This window comes from Hippopotamus amphibius, chromosome 9 (genome assembly GCF_030028045.1).
Source record: "Hippopotamus amphibius kiboko isolate mHipAmp2 chromosome 9, mHipAmp2.hap2, whole genome shotgun sequence".
Lineage (NCBI taxonomy): Eukaryota > Metazoa > Chordata > Mammalia > Artiodactyla > Hippopotamidae > Hippopotamus > Hippopotamus amphibius.
In genome coordinates this window covers 119179854-119197569 of record NC_080194.1, presented here as the reverse complement: position 1 = coordinate 119197569, position 17716 = coordinate 119179854, and the positions used below count along the sequence as shown (strand labels likewise).

Here is a 17716-nt window from a genome sequence, read left to right as displayed (position 1 = left end):
GCAAGGGTGAAGAAAGTGAAACTGTGCAGGTCCCTGTGCGGCCCTTCTGCCGTACAAAAGCCTTTCCCCGTGTCCCCCATTTCTTGTTTGTAGAAAAAAGATTTCAGCCTCCTAGACCTTCCCTGAGTTCCAAAGATTCAAACAGTTACTAATTAGGGGAGTACAGGAATGCAGAAACAAAAGAAAGGCAGTCAAGAAACAACAGAGCAGCCATGGGCCAGATCCTGGCTTCTCCTCAAAAGATTTACATAACCACCTGATAGAAATCTCTGAGCTCTTCTACAGGAACTAAGGCCCCCAACCAGGCAGAGAATGGTAACTTCAGGTTGATCACAAGCACTGAACCCAAACTGGATGGGACCAGAAGGCTAACAACTGAGATCCCTGGAATACCACCCTGTTATTTCCCCACCAAACAATCAGAGGAAGGTTACATCCCTTTAGCCCCAACCCACCCCGATTTGGCCTATAAAAACTCTTCCCCTGAAAACCATCAGGGAGTTTGCGCTTTCTGAGCACAAGCTGTCCATTCTCCTTGCTTGGCCCTGCAATACACCTTTCTCTACTCCAAACTCTGACGTTTCTCTCTGGCCTCACTGTGTGTCAGGCACACAAAGACTTGGATTTGACAACAAAAGGAAAACCAAGTGTCTTGTCCACTCATGTAGACTTTGAAACAGATGTAAGGAAAGCCCTGACTCATGGACTCAAGGCTGCTATAGCTATGAGCTTCTGGTAAAATACAGGACCTCATGCCACTCACCGGTGGGCACTAACCTATCCCTGACTTGATTCGGTTATTCCACCAATTCCATTTCTCTCTCTTCTCTGACTTCCTCATCTAGTTATTACTTTTATTTGAGTGAACTATGTATCTCAGCTGAATTAAAACCACTTGGAAGTAAAGTGGGATATATAAAATAGCAGTTGCAAGTAAAACAGTAAGTAAGCATAATTGCCAAATCTGAAGTGATTCTTAAGCAAGAACCAGCAACGATAAAAGCACGCCCCCCACTTTAAAAAGAAATAATACCTACTTATCCAAACTTCATTTTATTAAAAAGGAAAATAGAAGAAACTTAAGCAGCAGCCATGGTCCAATCATATTCTATTAGTCACTGCATGGGAGAGCATAAGAAAAATGAAATGTAAAATTTATGTGGTAGGTTTGGTTGAAGCAAAGGGAGCTGGATCTACACTGGAGAAATGGCGCTGTCCTGGAGGCAGGGCACTCACGAGCTAACAATGACGACAGTGACAGCAATGGTGAAGGCTGAGACCCACTGGCCACCTAGAACCCTGTTCTAGTGCTCAAGTGCTTCAGAGGTACTGCCTTATTTACCCTCAAGACACCATAAGGGGTACTATTATCACCGCCATTTAGCAGACGAAGGACCGAAAGGTTAACTTACTTGCCAGTAGCTAATAAATAGCAGAGCTAATTAGGTGTAGAGGCAAGTGTCAATTTTAGGGTCCGTATTTATTTTGACATTTTGCCATTGTCTCAGCTCCCACTCCCTCTCTTAAGGAAAATTCCTGCTATGATATACCACTGAGTGGCAAATTAGCTTAGAATTCAGGGCTGCTTGACTCATGTTCCAATGTTCCTTCAATTACATGACAATTTCACCTTTAATTTCTGATAATCATCAGTCTGATGTGTACAAACCAGCAAACTGACCTTTAAGCCAAGTTTAGTCAACATTTCAAGATAAAATCCAATGAAAAGGAATGAATGTCACAAAATATCCTTTTACTACTAATCAGAGGAACATTGACTTCATGTTGCCTTAGTCAGAAAACAAGAGTCCCTCCTGGCTCTTCCTTATTAACTTAAAATCACTAAGATAAAAAAAATCAATGATAAATCAATTCTGCTTCCCACACAAGCTCTTTTTTTCTCCTCCTGTGATTGCAGAGATATCTGAATTATTTTGTTCTGCGTCCCCTATATACAGCAGAGTCAGATTTTGCTTTATGATTCAATATGAATTTCTTTTATTGTAATTTCTTTATAGATTCTTTAAAAACTATTTGAAAATGTTTATTTATCTTTTCAGAAATTGTGGAAGGCTTATAGTTTTTGTTTAGTGTGTATCTTTAAAACTTACACACTTAATCTTCATTTCTTTTAAAAATATTTTTATTGAAATATAATTAACATATACGCTTTCAAGTGCACAACATAATGATTTGCTATTTGTATATATTGTGAAATGATCATTTCACTTTCGAATAACAACACACGAGGTCAGGCTACTGTCATCTCTCGTTTGACCGAGCTCTAGATTAGGCAGAGAAGTTTCCCAATTAATCTCTCTCCACTTCTGCTTCCCAGTTCTTCACACTGCAGCCAGAGTAATCTTTCAAAAATGCAAATCTGATCATGTCACCTCCTAGCTTAAAATTCTTCAACAGTTCTCCTCTACAGAGGGAGTAACATTCAAACTCTTCAACAGTTTGTAAGGCTCAAAACTCTAACCTCTACTCATACCTTATGATTTTCCCTCCTTCCACCTATGCCTGGCTAACTCCTGTTTATCTTTCATATCTCAGCTTAAGAAACCACAGGTCTCCTGGAAACCTTTCCCAACTGCCCTCAACTCTAAGACTAAAATAAACGTATTCCGCTCCTGAACACTGTACTTTTCTCTGGGCAATGAGGAGGGGAAAGGGATTTGATAAACGCTGAAGGCACAGAATCTCAGGACCATAAAGTATCACAAATACCCCAGTCCAAACCTCACTTGACCCACAATTCCACACTTAAACGGCCTTGCCTCCAACTCTACTCCACTTCCCTTAATGAATCTGGCTTTTTGACTCTGGAAGGTGTGCAGTAAAGGGTTAGCACAGGGCTAGACTGCACATGACAAAGAGCTTTAGGACTAGCCCTCGATGGCTCCTGGGCTCCTGTAGCTCACAGAATAGCCTGCCAGGTAAGAGTTCCTTTGCATACCTCGGGCCATGGCCATGCCAGAGAGTTTATGATAACAATGTAATTTACGGTGAACATCTGTGTTTGTATGCATGGGGCCTGCCTCATGCTGTTTTGTCTGAACTCTGAAGGGTCTGCAGGGGGTTGGAGATTGACATGCAGGTGTGCTCCATGTCTATACAACTAACCCCTGATAAAAACTGAGGACACTAAGGCTTGGGTGAGCTTCTCTGGCTGGCAATACTTCGTACATGTTCTCACACATTGTTGCTGGGAGAATTACGTCCAAGAGACTGCACTGAGAGAGGACAACAAAAAGCTTCTCCTGGACTCTGTTCTTCCTGTCTTTTTCCTTTGCTGATTTTAATCTGTATTCATTTGCTGTAATAAACCATAACCATGCGTATTACAGCTTTTCTGAGTTATGTGAGTTCTTCTAGGAAACCAGTGTACTGGGGGATCTTTGACATGGAAGGCTCTCTTGAATTTGCCCTTTCTTCTCTGCTCCACAACTATCTTAGCCCTCCAAGCTTCACTTGATGGGGATAAAAATAGAGCCCACGTAAGACTGATATGCAAATTATCAGAGCCAGCCAAGCCTTCCCCGGGGGCTTCTCCAGTCTCTGATGTGAGCCTGAATACTGCTATGAGATCATTCCCCCTTAAAAAATGATCTCTACACTACTCTGCTACTATGGAAAAACTGCCCCCATTTTCTACAACATGGAAATACAAATGCCGATGGGGCCAATCAGGCTTTATATGCAAGTAAAGCAAGTTGCCTATAGAAAAAAAATCCCATGGTCCTTCCTCTGATAGAAACACGACTACGGGGAAGTATTTCTCCACCAATGGGAGGGAAGGTACAGGTGTGAGAGGAATGGGACGAATAAGCCAGCAAGCGCATGGGCAATAGCCACTCAGCTCTGGGTGGTGACTGCTCTGGAGCTCGGCGCTGGCAGATCTTCGCATTTCTACAGAGAAGCCAGAAATCTGAATCTGTGCCTGACATTTCCTAAATGTTTAAATAGATACTGGTTCAAAAAAACTGTTTTCAAAATAGTGACACAGGTCTCAACAAAACGTAGCACACAGACCAGCAGTTCTGGGATCTCTCCTAGAATACGAAGTTAGATGCCAATTCTATTTTTATTAGGGAAAAAGAACTGCACCAAAATACTAATAATGGAAATAAGGTCATTAACATTTCTCTATTTTTTTTAATATGAGGAAAATGGAAAACAAAGCAAACAAATAAAAAGAATGTGCCTGAGAAGGAGATTCTAAGTCTCTACCAGGAGAAAGAGAGATAGTAAGAGAAGAAAAAGAACCATGGAGCAAAAAGGAGTAGTTCTGGGAGAAAATACTATAAACAATTAGACAGTTATTATGGTAAGAAAAAGCACTTTCTTTAAACAGACTGAAAAGCTTAAAAAAAAAAAAAGAAAGAAAACCCCAAACCAAAAACCCAACCTTTTAAGACTTGAAATTTAGAGGGCTCCTATATACAGATATAAAACTAACCTGGTCTTTCTTTCTGGAGATGGAAGACCAAAACCACACCAGGTCAAGGTATATTTTTGAAGTCATTTTTACAAGGAAGAAAAAAATACAACAATGAAGAAAGAATAAAAGCAACCAAAGAGAAGAAATTCTATCAAACATTCTTATTTTTAAGGGGATAAAGTAAAAGCCTGGAGATCTCAAATAATATCCACGAAAGGAAGCCTACTAGTCTTGGGCTGGCTCAGATTAGTTACAGTGCCTGCCAAAGTAAAGAAAATAAGAACATTTTGGGGGTGGAGAAGCACATAAAAATTTAGTAATTTATATTAACAACAGCAAAATAATTTTAAAAAAGAAAAAATGACAGTCTCAAGATGCCAAGTAAATAAAGAATAGTAGAATAAACCTACACACTTATGGTCAATTAATCTATGACAAAGGAGGCAAGAACATACAACGGAGAAAAGACAGTCTCTTCAATAAGTGGTGCTGGGAAAACTGGACAGCTGCATGTAAAAAAAAAATGAAACTAGAACATTCTCTAATACCATATACAAAAATAAATTCAAATTTGATTAAAGACCTAAACATGAGATCAGAAACCATAAAACTCCTAGAGGAAAACATAGGCAGAACACTCTTTGACATAAATCACAGCAGTATTTTTTTGATATGTTTCCTAAAGCAAAGAAAGTAAAAGCAAAAATAAACAAATGGGACAGAATTAAACTTAAAAGCTTTTGCATAGCAAAGGAAACCACTGACAATTAAAAGACAACCCAATGAATGGGAAAAAATATCTGCAAATGATACGGCTGTAAGGGGTTAATATCCAAAATATCCAACAGCTCATACAACTCAACATCAAAAAAACAAAAACAAAACAAAAAAACCCACAATTTAAAAACGAGCAGAAGACCCGAATAGACAGTTTTCTAATGAGGACATGCAGATGGCCAACAGGCACATGAAAAGATGCTTACCATCTCTAATCATCAGGGAAATGCAAACTGAAACCACAATGAGATATCATCTCTCACTGTCAGAACGGCTATCATCAAAAAAGACCACAAACAACAAATATTGGTGAGGATATGGAGAAAAGAGAACCACTGATGAACTGGGAGACTGGGATTGCCATTTATACATTACTAACAAGAAAAATGATACCAAATTGTACACTTTAAATACATGCAGTTTACTGTATGTCAATTATATCTCAATAAAAGTTCTTAAAAAACCCAAAGGGGAAAAAAAAAGAGCAAAGAGAACCACTGTATTCTGTTGGTAGGAATGCAAACTGGTGTAGCCACCGTGGAAAACAGTACGGATGTTTCACAAAAAATTAAAAATACAACTACTACTGACCCAGCAACCCCACTTCTGGGTATATATATATATCCAAGAGAAATGAAAACAGGATAACAAAAAGATATCTGCACTCCCACGTTTACTGCAGCATTATTCACTATAACCAAGATATAGAAACAACCTAAGTGTCCATCAATGAGTGAAGAATGTGTTGTATACACTTACAAAGGAATATTATTCAGCCTTGAGAAAGAAGAAAATTCTGCCATTTGCACCAACGTGGATGAAACTTAAGGGCATTATGCTAAGTAAAATAAGTCAGACAGAGCAAGAAAGATACTGTATAATATCACCACTGTGTGGAATCTTAAAAAGCACAAAATAGTGAATATAACAACAACAAAAAACACAGACTCAGATACAGAGAACAAACTAGTGGTTACCAGCAGGGAGGGGGGCAAGATAAGGGCAGGGGATTAAGAGATACAAACTATTAGGTATAAAATAAGCTACAAGGATGTACTGTACGACACAAGGAATTTAGCCAGTATTTTGCAATAATTACAAATGGAGTGTAACTTTAAAAAACTGTGGATCACTATATTGTACCCCTGCAACTTATATAATATTGTATATCAACTATATTTCAGTTTAAAAAAAAAAATAATAGGAACCCACAAGTAAAGGAGAAGCATCAGCCTCCTTATTCTGAAAAGAGAACGTTACTAGAATATGCTCATTAGATTGCTATGTATACAGGAATAAAAGTAATTTAAGCTAATTACTAAAAAACCTAAATTCACTGCTCACATTCCAGATTTATGCAGAATTGAACAATAAAATGCCATAAAATGCATGGTGAAAAAAATGATTAAAAAAACAGATAAGTTTAAAAACAAAGAGAGAAGATAAAATACAAACACAAAATTAAAAATTAAAATATAAAATTACTAATTGAATTGAATGAAAAACAAACTTCTAAGAGGCTGCTTATAAAAAAACACCACTACCCATTACCTGCATGTCAAATGCCAGGCAATGAGATAGGAGCTTAAGTATTATCTCATTCAACCTTCAACAGTTCTATGAGGTATCGTTCCCACTTTACAGATGCAAATACTGTGGCTTAGAGAGGCTGTTAAGAACTGGGATCAAATCCCAAGTCTGACTTCAAAACCTATGCTGCATGATGACACGCCACTTACACAGCACGTACTATACGCCAGTATGCCCTAGGTGAGTAAACTGAGCACTTGAGAATATATGATATACACCTAGAACAGCCACGAAAGGAAGGAAACATTTCATTTTTACAAAGAAACTGAGGCTCAGACATGTAAAACAGACATGGAAAAATTCATCTGAATCTGAGAAGACAGAAGACCATACAGCAGAAACATTTTTCTGGGTCTCCACGTCCTATCTCTTTACCCATTCTTCTCCAGGTTCCTTTACTACTACTGGCTCTAGGATTCTGTCCTTATTCCCTTTTATGCTCCGTCTCTCTGGGCAACCTCATCCATGTCCATGACATCAACATTCTGATGAATTCCAAGTCGTACCCTAGCCCAGATTTTGCTTCTCAGTAATAGGCCTCTATTTCTAGTTTCTTACTGGGCTTTTCCATGTTGAGCTATCCCCAAAATGCCACACTCAACAAGTTTAAAATCAATTCACTACCTGTCCTGGCGGGCCTGCTTCAATTCCTACATTTACTCTACCATTAACTGCATTATCGTCCACTCATCCTTTCACCTAGCAAATGTCCCCCGAGTGCTGCAATGTGCTCAGTGGCGCTACAGGTAAGCAAAGCACGGACTCTCTCCTCCAGGAATTTATGTCCTGTGACGGAGACAGGCCTAAATGGATAATTACACAAGACAGATACACATAAGAGGTGCAATTTGAACACAAAGCCTGGAGGAGGCTTCTTGGAAATGACTCTGGAGCCCAGGGTAAGGTATAGGATTGGACTGAGGAAGGCGAGAAGCACAGGAGGCACATTACAGATAACTGTATCTATGCAGAATGAGTTGTTAGTTACCAAGCCCTTCTGTTCTTAATTCTAACACCCTCTTCAACGCACTCCTTCTGCTCACGTCCGTTGCCCTCTTTCTCACTTGGACTCCTTTAAGCCTTAGGTGCCTTTAGATATCCCACCATTTTCATGTTTAAAGTGATTTTTTTTGGCACGAAAGTTTTCCATGATTGCTCCATGCCTACTATTGCAGCTACACCTTCCTCCTTTCTCTCACTTGTACCTACACCCCCAGACATGCCCACATAGCAGAACTCACCAGGAGGTCCTGTCTTTGAGCTTTTCACATGCTATCCTCTCCACTCCTTTGGTAAACCTGAAGACTCAGTTCAGATGAGTCCCTGTTTGAAGCCTTTCCAGACCTGCCACACTCATGGTTTGTTATTACTGACTCACTTCTCCATTGGATTTCACTTTCTTATACTATTTATCCTATCGTATGTATGAACTTTTATAGCACCTATCACAGTGCACTAAAGCTGTTTACATGTTTATTTTTGCTACCAAACAATCAGCTTCTTCAGGGCAAGTACTTTTACTTGCTTACGTAAGTCAACTGTGCGCATGTGTGTACACATGTATCTGTGTATTCCAGGTGGCCTAGCACAGTTCTTGGAAAGCATAAAATATTCCATTAACATTTACTAAATGAATCAAAATTAGGAATCAAAATTATGGTGGAAGATTTAATCCTTTACATCAGATTAAACTGAGTAAATGTTAAGTAGAACATTAAGAGAGTAAAATAATAGCAAAAAACTAAATGACCATCTAAAAAGAGAATAATTAAAAAATAAATGTGTAACTGGTCTCTATTCTTCACAATAGCACAATAAAGGTTATTTTTTTGTTTGTTTTAACTAAGATGTAATAACTAATAAAGTACTTTTTAATAATGAGAAAAGGTTTCTAAGAGAATTTACCTATGAAAATACATATTTTAAAATAAAGGCCCAAAGAAACACAGGTGTAGAGAACAAATGTACGGACGCTACGGGGGGAGAGGGGGTGGGATGAACTGGGAGATTGGGATTGACATATACACACTAATATGTGTAAGATAGATAACTAATGAACCCACTGCACAGCGCAAGGAACTTAGTGCTCTGTGGTGACCTAAATGGGAAGGAAATCCAAAAAAGAGGGGATACATGTATACATATAGCTGATTCACTTCACGGTACAGCAGAAACTAACACAACGTTGTAAAACAGCCATTCCCCAATAAAAAATAAAATTACCACTTTAAAACATAATAATAAAACAAAGGCCTAAATTTAGTATTCTACGGGTTTTTTTTTTCTTAAAATTCAAAATCTAAGAATGTATTTTATACCATGTTTGCTGGAGTTTTGATCCAAAGATGTGTTCACAGAAATGCTGTCCACTGTAGTCCACTTCCTTAGTCTTGATTGTGGCTCTTTAATACTGTTCATATCCATATTTACATTCAAGTTTGAGTTCAAGCCTAAAAATAAGATAATAAATTTTAAAAACCACTTTATAAAATATAGCACATTTTCCTTCTGGTACCACAACTTCCATTTTTTTAGGAAAACATGTAGCTAATCTAATGTTTGCAATCCTGCCTAATGTTCCTTAATAAATATCATCCTGCAAACATAGCACAGCCAAATGATTACAGACAAAGGCAAGGCAGGCAGGACAGACACTCTGGGCTCCTGGTCAACGTCACGCAGAAACAAGGTCAGAAGAAAGAGCCATGGCTAGGTTATCAGAGAAAGCAACACACAGAAATCCTAAATAGCTTGTCTAATACTCAATATATAACATTTTCAAACCATAAAACTGTTAGTACTATAATTGCATTAACTGTGGAAAACTACTCAATATAATTTTGATTATTTTTAAATTCCTTGGCAAAAGAAGAGAAAATTCTAAGATAGCCAAATATTAAAGTTTATCTCTCTATCAAAATATACCTTTTTAGGTACTTCCCAAGAGTACAATGCATGAAGAATTACTTACGATCACTTTCAGTTGATAACTTTTGCTTATAAACAATTTTCAACTGCCTGACCCACCAAAGATTATTGTCATTTAAAAGTAAAAATGTCCTGCTCTAACAACTGTACTCAGGGCAAGATTCCCATATCTCAAGGTGCAACTTACTTGAACTTTGCTGATGACACACATCAGACTTAGATATTCTCTTGGAACAAAGACAGAAATTTCTATCTTAGATGCTACAGTCAGAAAACTGACCATTATTAAGCCAGTGTTTCTTAAAGTGTGATCCCAGTGACCATCATTAACAGAATAATCTGAGATGCTTGTTAAAAATGAAAACTTTTCGGAATTCCCTGCTTCCACTGTAGCGTGCAAGGGTTCCATCCCTGGTTGGGGAACTAAGACCCCACAAGCTGCGCAGCGTGTCCCACCAAAAAAACAAAAAAAACAAAACAAAAAACAGAACTGACAGTAGATGTTTTCTTAAGCTGAAGTATGCACAGGGTGAGAAATTAAAAGTATATAAATGGGCACAAAATGAAAAGTCAGTATGAATTCTTAAAAAGCAAGTCAGGTTCTATTACTTTCCTGCTTAAACCTTCCCAGTACTGAAATTCACACTAAGATTCTGCATGCCACGAGACACAGCCAAAAATATCAAACCAAAACAAACAAAAAAACCCGAAGAAAACAGAAAACTTTTCAGTGGGAGCCAGAATCTTTATTTAACACACATCCAGGTGGTTCTTAATCTAATGTTTCGAAACAAACGGTTTTTAGATACTTGGGTCTGATGAGAGTCCATGTGATACTAGGTCAAGCTTAAAACTTTAATAATATAAACTCTCTAATATCACCCCTATTTGGAGAGAGTAATTAAATTTGCTACTCTCTGGACTCATCAATTAGGCCCAATAGTTGGCAAGTTTTTTTCCGTAAAGGTTTAGGCAGTAAATATCTTGGGCTCTGTGGGTCACATGGTCTCAGCATCTCTATGCAACTCTGTAGTTACAGCACAAAAGCAGCCATAGGAAATAATTAACAAAAGAACATGGCTGTGTTCCAATAAAATTTTATTTACAAAATCAGGCAGCTGGTCAAATCTGACCAACGGGCTGTAGTTTGCCAATGCCTGATTTAGACAACCGCACTTGTGCTTGCCTGTGTTAAGCAGACTTTCCTTAATCAGGAAAAAGTCTCTTGCTGTAAGGGCAGCCAGAATAGGAAACCCCTTACTTAGAAACTTGTCTCCTCCTTGATCCAATTTATATGTCCTGTATGTAATCAAATAGTAAGAGTTACTTCCTTTCACCGGTGAGACCAAACGCTCTCAGTGTACACTTGGGTATTCTTTTATCACTATATTGTAGTCTCTGGGATGACCTGGCTTCTGTGATATTCACTTACGGTGGTAACTGACAAGGGAATGCAAAGAGATGGCTAACAACCCCTAAAACTCAAAGTTCCATCTACGTCCTAGCTGAGAGTCCACGACAATACCAGAGAGAGCCAAATCACGTGTCAGGTTCCGCCAAAGTGAAGCAGCAGCAGGGGCAAGAGCAGGCCCAACTCCTGCCCACAGCCCAGAACATGCTAGTTAACCGACTGTCTTCGACGAAGCTGGGCTAGCAACCCACAAAGTTGGTTTACAAGAGAGAAAGAAAAAGATGAGTAAGGTGTAAATAATCAAAGGTCAAGATATATTCAGAGGCACAAGAAGAAAAGGGACCTAAGGAAGGAAAAGACATATAAGCCTGAAATTCCCAGAGGGAATATAAGCCTGGAGACATCATAAAGAAAAAAGAGAAGGGGGAAGCTACTGCAAAAGGAACAAAGGCAATCCCTCCTCTCACCCCTATCTTCTACATTTATGCCAGTAATCATTTATAAATATTTAAACAGTAATTAAAATTTCAGATGTGACTATTCCCAGTTGTTTCTTCAAAGCAGCACTGCTCAAAATTTCTCTGGTGTGCTCTAATAATTTCAGTCCTCTCCTCCAATTCATATCCTACAATTAAGATACCTGAGTTTTAAAAAGAAGTAGTATCTTTACGCCAACTCATTTCAAAGGAGCATGGGATTTTTGAAATAGTGTGATTTTCTTGAGCAGAGAGAGGCCTTCTTGAAGCATGAAGAGAGGCCAGAAGAGGCAAGGCCACTCTCTGAGAGGGAACAGTGAAAGAACACATGGTGCTCACGAGAGAACAGCTGGACAAGTAAGAGACCAGGATGTCAACCTGTGGTCACCAAGCACCCGCCAAATGCTTTGGCCAAGGAGAAACCCACCTATAGGGAAGTTGCTGAAAGCATTTATTGGTGATGGCCCTTTCTGCAGCTCAGGTGTCGCGTGGGGCATGACATTTTCAAGGAAAGACTTCACGGCTGGCTGATGGAGTGACTGCGGCTGAGATGGCGGAGCCTGCTGCTTCACCACCAGGTTTGGATCAAGTTGACGAGACTGCTGCATCATCTGCTGCTGCACACTAAGAGGTCGACCCTTCAAACGACACAATGATTGGGAAAAACTGTGGAGAAAAATCTTTACAGACACCTTCATTTCCCTTCATCCCCCCCTTCCCTCTCCTTCATTTTTCGATTTACTTCCTTCTCAGAAGAAAGGTGAAGAATCACTGTATACCAGTGAATAAGACTTCTGGGCAGACAGAAGACTTAATAAACAACATCTTCCATCATATTTTAAGAAAGGCATTTCGACTCCTGTTAAAATGGAACTGACATAAGCTAAGTGTAAGCAAAGCAGGGGGAAGGATCAGACCTACCTGCTGGTCTTGCTGCTGCCGGTTCCCAGAAGGCACGCTTCTCTGACTCTGCGCCCTTTGCTGCTGCGCTAACAACCGCTGGAGGGAAGGTTGCAAGAAGGTCGTCAGTATCAAGTCATCACAGACTAGCATGCCTCAGACTGACTGTGGCAGAGGGACCTACAAAGGCATGGCTTCATCTAGCCCATGCCAACATGTCCTGCCTCATCTAATATCATCTCTTGTTTGGAGTCTCTGGCCTCCAGCCATTCTGTCGAATTCAGTCTTTTGCTCAATATAAACTTCCACTTCACCAGGGAAATTTTTCCTGATCATCCTCCCCCCACCGCCACCCCAGACTTGGCTGGGCTTGCCTGCATAGCACCCTGCACTTTGTGTTCACCATCTGCCTTCATGCACAGACTGCAAGCTCCTTGAAGGCCATGAATGTGCCCAGTCTGTTCACTGCAGCACTTCCTGTGCATATTCTAGTGTTCAGCACACAGGAGACACTCAATAAACACATACTGAATAAGGCTATTATTCTACTTACCTGTAACTGGGAGATCTGAGAAAGCTGGTTTAGTTGGGATAGCTGGTTCAGCATGGCTACCTGTTGAGGGCCAAAGAGCGGATTCAGGCCACCGTTGTTTGGTGCATACTTCAGCAATGAAACTGGAACCTTAGAATCACAATGGTAAGTTAATAATAAAAGTAAATAAAAATAATTCAAGTTAACAAAACGTACTGTGTATTTTAAATTATCAGTAGAGCAATTCAACTTGTGGACTATTATGGGGGGGGGTGTTCTAATTGTCTTTCTTGCCTTCACTAATTTATTGTTTACGTATATTTTCACTGGTTAAGTAAAAAGTGACAGAGATGAATCTTAAGCCAATTAATTTATTTTGCTATTGTCTTCCTCCAATCAAGGTATTTTATGAAAGAGAATGATAAATTTTAGATTTAAATTATCTTTGACTCCGTTTCTTCACCCTACCCACATCCCTTTGTAATAATAACTGATTCAGAATTAGTTGCATCTCAAAGTTGCCAAATAAATATTATGATGATCAACTAGTCATCTCATTCAAATATAAATTTATTCAAGGTTCTTCCCCAGGTAAATAGTAGAGAATATAGTGGAAACTGATTTACCTGAGGGGAGAGTAATGGAGGAGGCACTTGAGCACGGAGATTAGGCTGAGATGAACTGAGAGGTTGTGCTGGAGGCTGCTGCAGGCCCCGGGGTTGTGCTGCTGTGTTTCCAACACCAAACATACTGGGATTGCCATTCTACGAAAACAAACAACCACCACCAAATAACACCAGGAGTTTTGGGGGGACAAACATCTCAGTACCACACTGTAATACTGATTTAAACACAGCAACTACATGTAAGAGAGATCTTAATTACTTATACAAATCAACAGAGCCTAAAATACACATGTGGACTTACCTGTCTAACAGAATTCAAGTTTTGCATACCCAGCCCTGATATGGAGCCAAGGGCCTGGTTAGGTAGTGCACTATTTGAAGGGGGAAGCTTCATGCTTTGACTGGACATAAACTGCATGTTTTGGGATTCATCTGCTACAATGCCATCCTGATTGGACAGACAGAAAGATGTGCAACACCAGCCAAGCAAACAAGTGGAAGGGAGAAATCATTGCAGGAACAGAAGAGAAGTCACATGACATTCCAGCATCAACAGGAAACAGGCAGAAAACAGAAGAGATCAGATTAGTGTTAATTCTAGAGTACATAAAAAGAACCAAACATATTTTATGGGATTAAGAGGAAAATATAAATGCGACCCCTATGATAAACTGAGACATAAAAGGACAATGAACTACAAGTCCAGTAACATTTGGCACTGGGTTATAACACTTTATATTATATAAATGTTCTAAGCTATTAATGAGAAAATTATGCTATTAAGTGTATTGTTTTCTTAGCCACAGGGGTAAAACAAACAAAAAACAAATAAACAACTTACCTTATCAAAATAAGGACTGCGCTCCATGGAAGACTCTTTGGAAATCTGAGGCCGAGAACCAGGGCCTTTCCCGACCGTTCGATTGTAATCACCAATATTTAGGCTATGTTTATCTATCTCCATTCGTTTGTCTTGTAACATTCCTAATAAACGCAGGAGACTATGTTATCAAGCAGGAAGATAATTAACCTAGTTGGTTTCAGATAAATTTACAGTAGAAAGGAAAATACTTTCAAACTAAAATGACTTCTGCCTTGACAAGGACATGTGAAAAATGCACTAGCATTTAATAAATCCTGCATTCCTCACAAGTTGGGTTTAGCGAACACTGTTATTTTATTGAACCAAGTAACCTGGAAACAGACTAGTAAATAGAAGGTTAAGACATCTTGGTCAGCTCTAATCTGCTTAATTTTAAAACAACCACCTAGTCTCCGATAACAAACAACAGAAACAGCACCACGACAAGCCATCACCTAGCAGAGGCTCACAACGCACCAGGCACTGTTCTGAACGTGCATTCTCATCTGATGCTTATGACTCTACTCTCAGCATCCCCATGCAGCGGGCGGGGAAAGGTCCTCCCCTCTTCCAGGGCTTGCTCCGCTCTCCTCATTCTGACTAACCTGCAATCAACATGACCTTCTCTCACGGAAACCCCCTGTCTGGCAAAAATCTTTGCTCAAAATAGCCAGCTCCCAGGCTAACATCCTACTTCAACAAATGTCTAACTTCACATCCTTATCATATTATACCAGTTATGGGTTCTCTTTCTCCTCTCTCCATAGCTGAGCCCACCTCTTTGTGTTTCTTCAATGTTGGGATGTACTTAATATGTTCAAGGTCTTTCAACTCTCTCTCCCAAATTGGCCTCCCTTAGGCTTATTCACTACCAAGGTGACCCTCAAATACAAACGTCTACTCTCACTTCACTCCCATGCTCAGTCGCAGATCTTTAACTGCCTGCTAAGCATAGCCACTTGAATGCCCCTTTGTCACTTTTAACAGGTGAAACCTAGCACATGATATGCCCCTAGATCTTCATGGGACTCAAAATGTGGCATCTTTATTCTCCTAGTCACACAATCTTGAAACCTTGATTTTTAACTTGCGAAAATACCTTTTCTTCCCACTTCCCTGTTCCTCAGGCTCCACATTTTATCAATTCTCAAATCTCATCCATAATTTCTTTGCAATTGCTGTCCTTCCTTGAGATGCCTGCTGCTGCAGCCACCACCATAACCCACGCACCCTTACTACTCTTATTCTAGGCAAGTGGAAAAGAAAAATTATTAACAAAAGGAAAGTATTCTTCAAACAGGTATAATTTGCAAATGCTGCTGGTTTCTGGAAGTACTGTTCCAGATATCTGAATAATCTACCTTTCAGCACTTGTAATTAAGAGCTCTCCCTTAGATGTCAATAAACTTTTGCAACAACCTCTCCTCTGTTCTCATTCCCCCTATTAATGGCATCACCGTTCACTAATACACCCAAGCTAGCCAACTTGAACTCATTCTTCACTCTCCACAGCTAATCCTATAACTAAATCCAGCCAACTCTTCTTCCTTATAAGTCTCTCTCCAAGCTGATCTTTCCTAATAATCCACATTACTTTGCCTACCTAAATAAAATCTTTTTAAAAGGTGTCATGATACATCCTCTCCCCAAACCATTACTCCAACCATTCTGTATCACTTTAGAAACCATCTGAGTGCCAAATTTGGCAGCCTCCCCTTGACCAATCCTTAAAGAAGGCCCTTGGCTGTAGTTAACAATGACTCGTCCTAACCCCCAGGATCAAATCCATTCCATGACAATCACTTTCCTCTTCTCAAACCTTTATTCTCATTTGACTGCTGAAAAATTACTCTATTCTACTCTGAATTGTTCCATTTCTCCTCAGATCTTTCCTTAAATGTCATTATTCCCCCTGGATTTTGTCTTTGATCCATTACTGTATAAGCCTCTAGTCAACTTTTTGGTGTTTTTTTGTTTGTTTGTTTTGGGGGGGGGGGGGTTAAACTTTTACCCTTTTTTGGGGGGGAAAGGGGGGCACACCACGCAGCGTGTAGGATCTTAGTTCCCTGACCAGGGATCAAACCCAGGCCCTCAGCCGTGAAAGCGCAGAATCCTAACCATGGAACTGCCAGGGAATTTCCTAGTTAACCTATTTTTGAGGCTGTACTGCCATCAATGTCTAATTAGTAACACTTATTATCTCCAACTCTCTCTCTTCTAAGCTCCACATCCAGATTGCCTACTGCTTACTGGACATCACCACATGGTTTTCATAGCAACTTTATTCTCAGTAATCTTGTCTATCAAACCTGTTACTCATACTATATTTCCTATCTCAAATAATGGCCAGTTGTTGATTTATTGTCTCTCAGCTCCAAATTCACCCTTTTTGACTGTTCTGTGAAAATGTATCTGGGATCTACATTTTTTCCTTTGCCAGTTGGCACTGAGATTTTGTCAATAGATGGCACTGGAGAGACACTGTAAGCTGAAATTTTGCCTACATGCCCTTGGCAGCTCTGGCAGTGCTTCCAGCTTCTCCTGTGCCCTACACTGCAACTGCAGTACAGGGTGGTCAGCCTCACTCAGAGGCCAGCTTCTCCCAGCATTCCCACATACCTCCAAGGAGCTTTGTAGCAGAGTGTCTAAGGTGAAACATCTCTCCATGAACAGCTTTCCCCAGCACCCTAGAAGCGTAGATTTCCAGCAAGTCCCAACAGCATAGCATCACAGCCACCTCTCTGCCATTCAGTGAGCCACGGAGGAGGCAGAGCCTCGTCCTCAGGAATAGATACATGTTCCGGACACAGATTTTTTTTCCCCCTGCCACCCATGATCTCACAGAAGGCCTTATCCATCACTCCATATAGCACTGCGTCTGATCAAAGGACTCATTTCACAGCAAAGGAAGTAGAGTAATGGGCTTAACTAACTGGTTTCACAACATGTATCATCCCTCAAAAGTAGCTAGCCAAAGTGACAGGTACAAGTGGTGACTGAAGACTCAGTTACAAAGCAAGCTGAGAGACGACATCCTAGAAGGATGGGCTTCTGTCCTACAGGACGCAGGAAGAATCGATGCCACTGCACCAGCAGGCAAAGGCAGGGGTGGGGTGGGGGCTGGGGGTGCCCATCTGCTGCCTGGAGGGGCTGATTCTGATGACCACGGG

At 40.0% G+C, this 17716-nt stretch overlaps 1 protein-coding gene across 7 annotated transcripts in view; it reads right to left on the bottom strand.

Moving 5' to 3' along the window:
* The window catches only part of TNRC6A (trinucleotide repeat containing adaptor 6A), a 95852-nt gene that overhangs the window by 11836 nt on the left and 66300 nt on the right, over nucleotides 1-17716 (bottom strand). For 4 of the 7 annotated variants that reach the window (XM_057747745.1, XM_057747748.1, XM_057747747.1 and 1 more), the window contains 7 exons: nucleotides 14526-14668; nucleotides 13986-14132; nucleotides 13685-13822; nucleotides 13080-13208; nucleotides 12548-12625; nucleotides 12054-12264; nucleotides 9130-9261 (listed from right to left, as the gene is read on the bottom strand). In XM_057747745.1, the coding sequence (XP_057603728.1) occupies nucleotides 9130-9261; nucleotides 12054-12264; nucleotides 12548-12625; nucleotides 13080-13208; nucleotides 13685-13822; nucleotides 13986-14132; nucleotides 14526-14668 (978 nt within the window). The remainder of the gene's footprint in view (nucleotides 1-9129; nucleotides 9262-12053; nucleotides 12265-12547; nucleotides 12626-13079; nucleotides 13209-13684; nucleotides 13823-13985; nucleotides 14133-14525; nucleotides 14669-17716) is intronic. The other 3 variants (XM_057747749.1, XM_057747750.1, XM_057747746.1) reach the window with 2 other exon arrangements.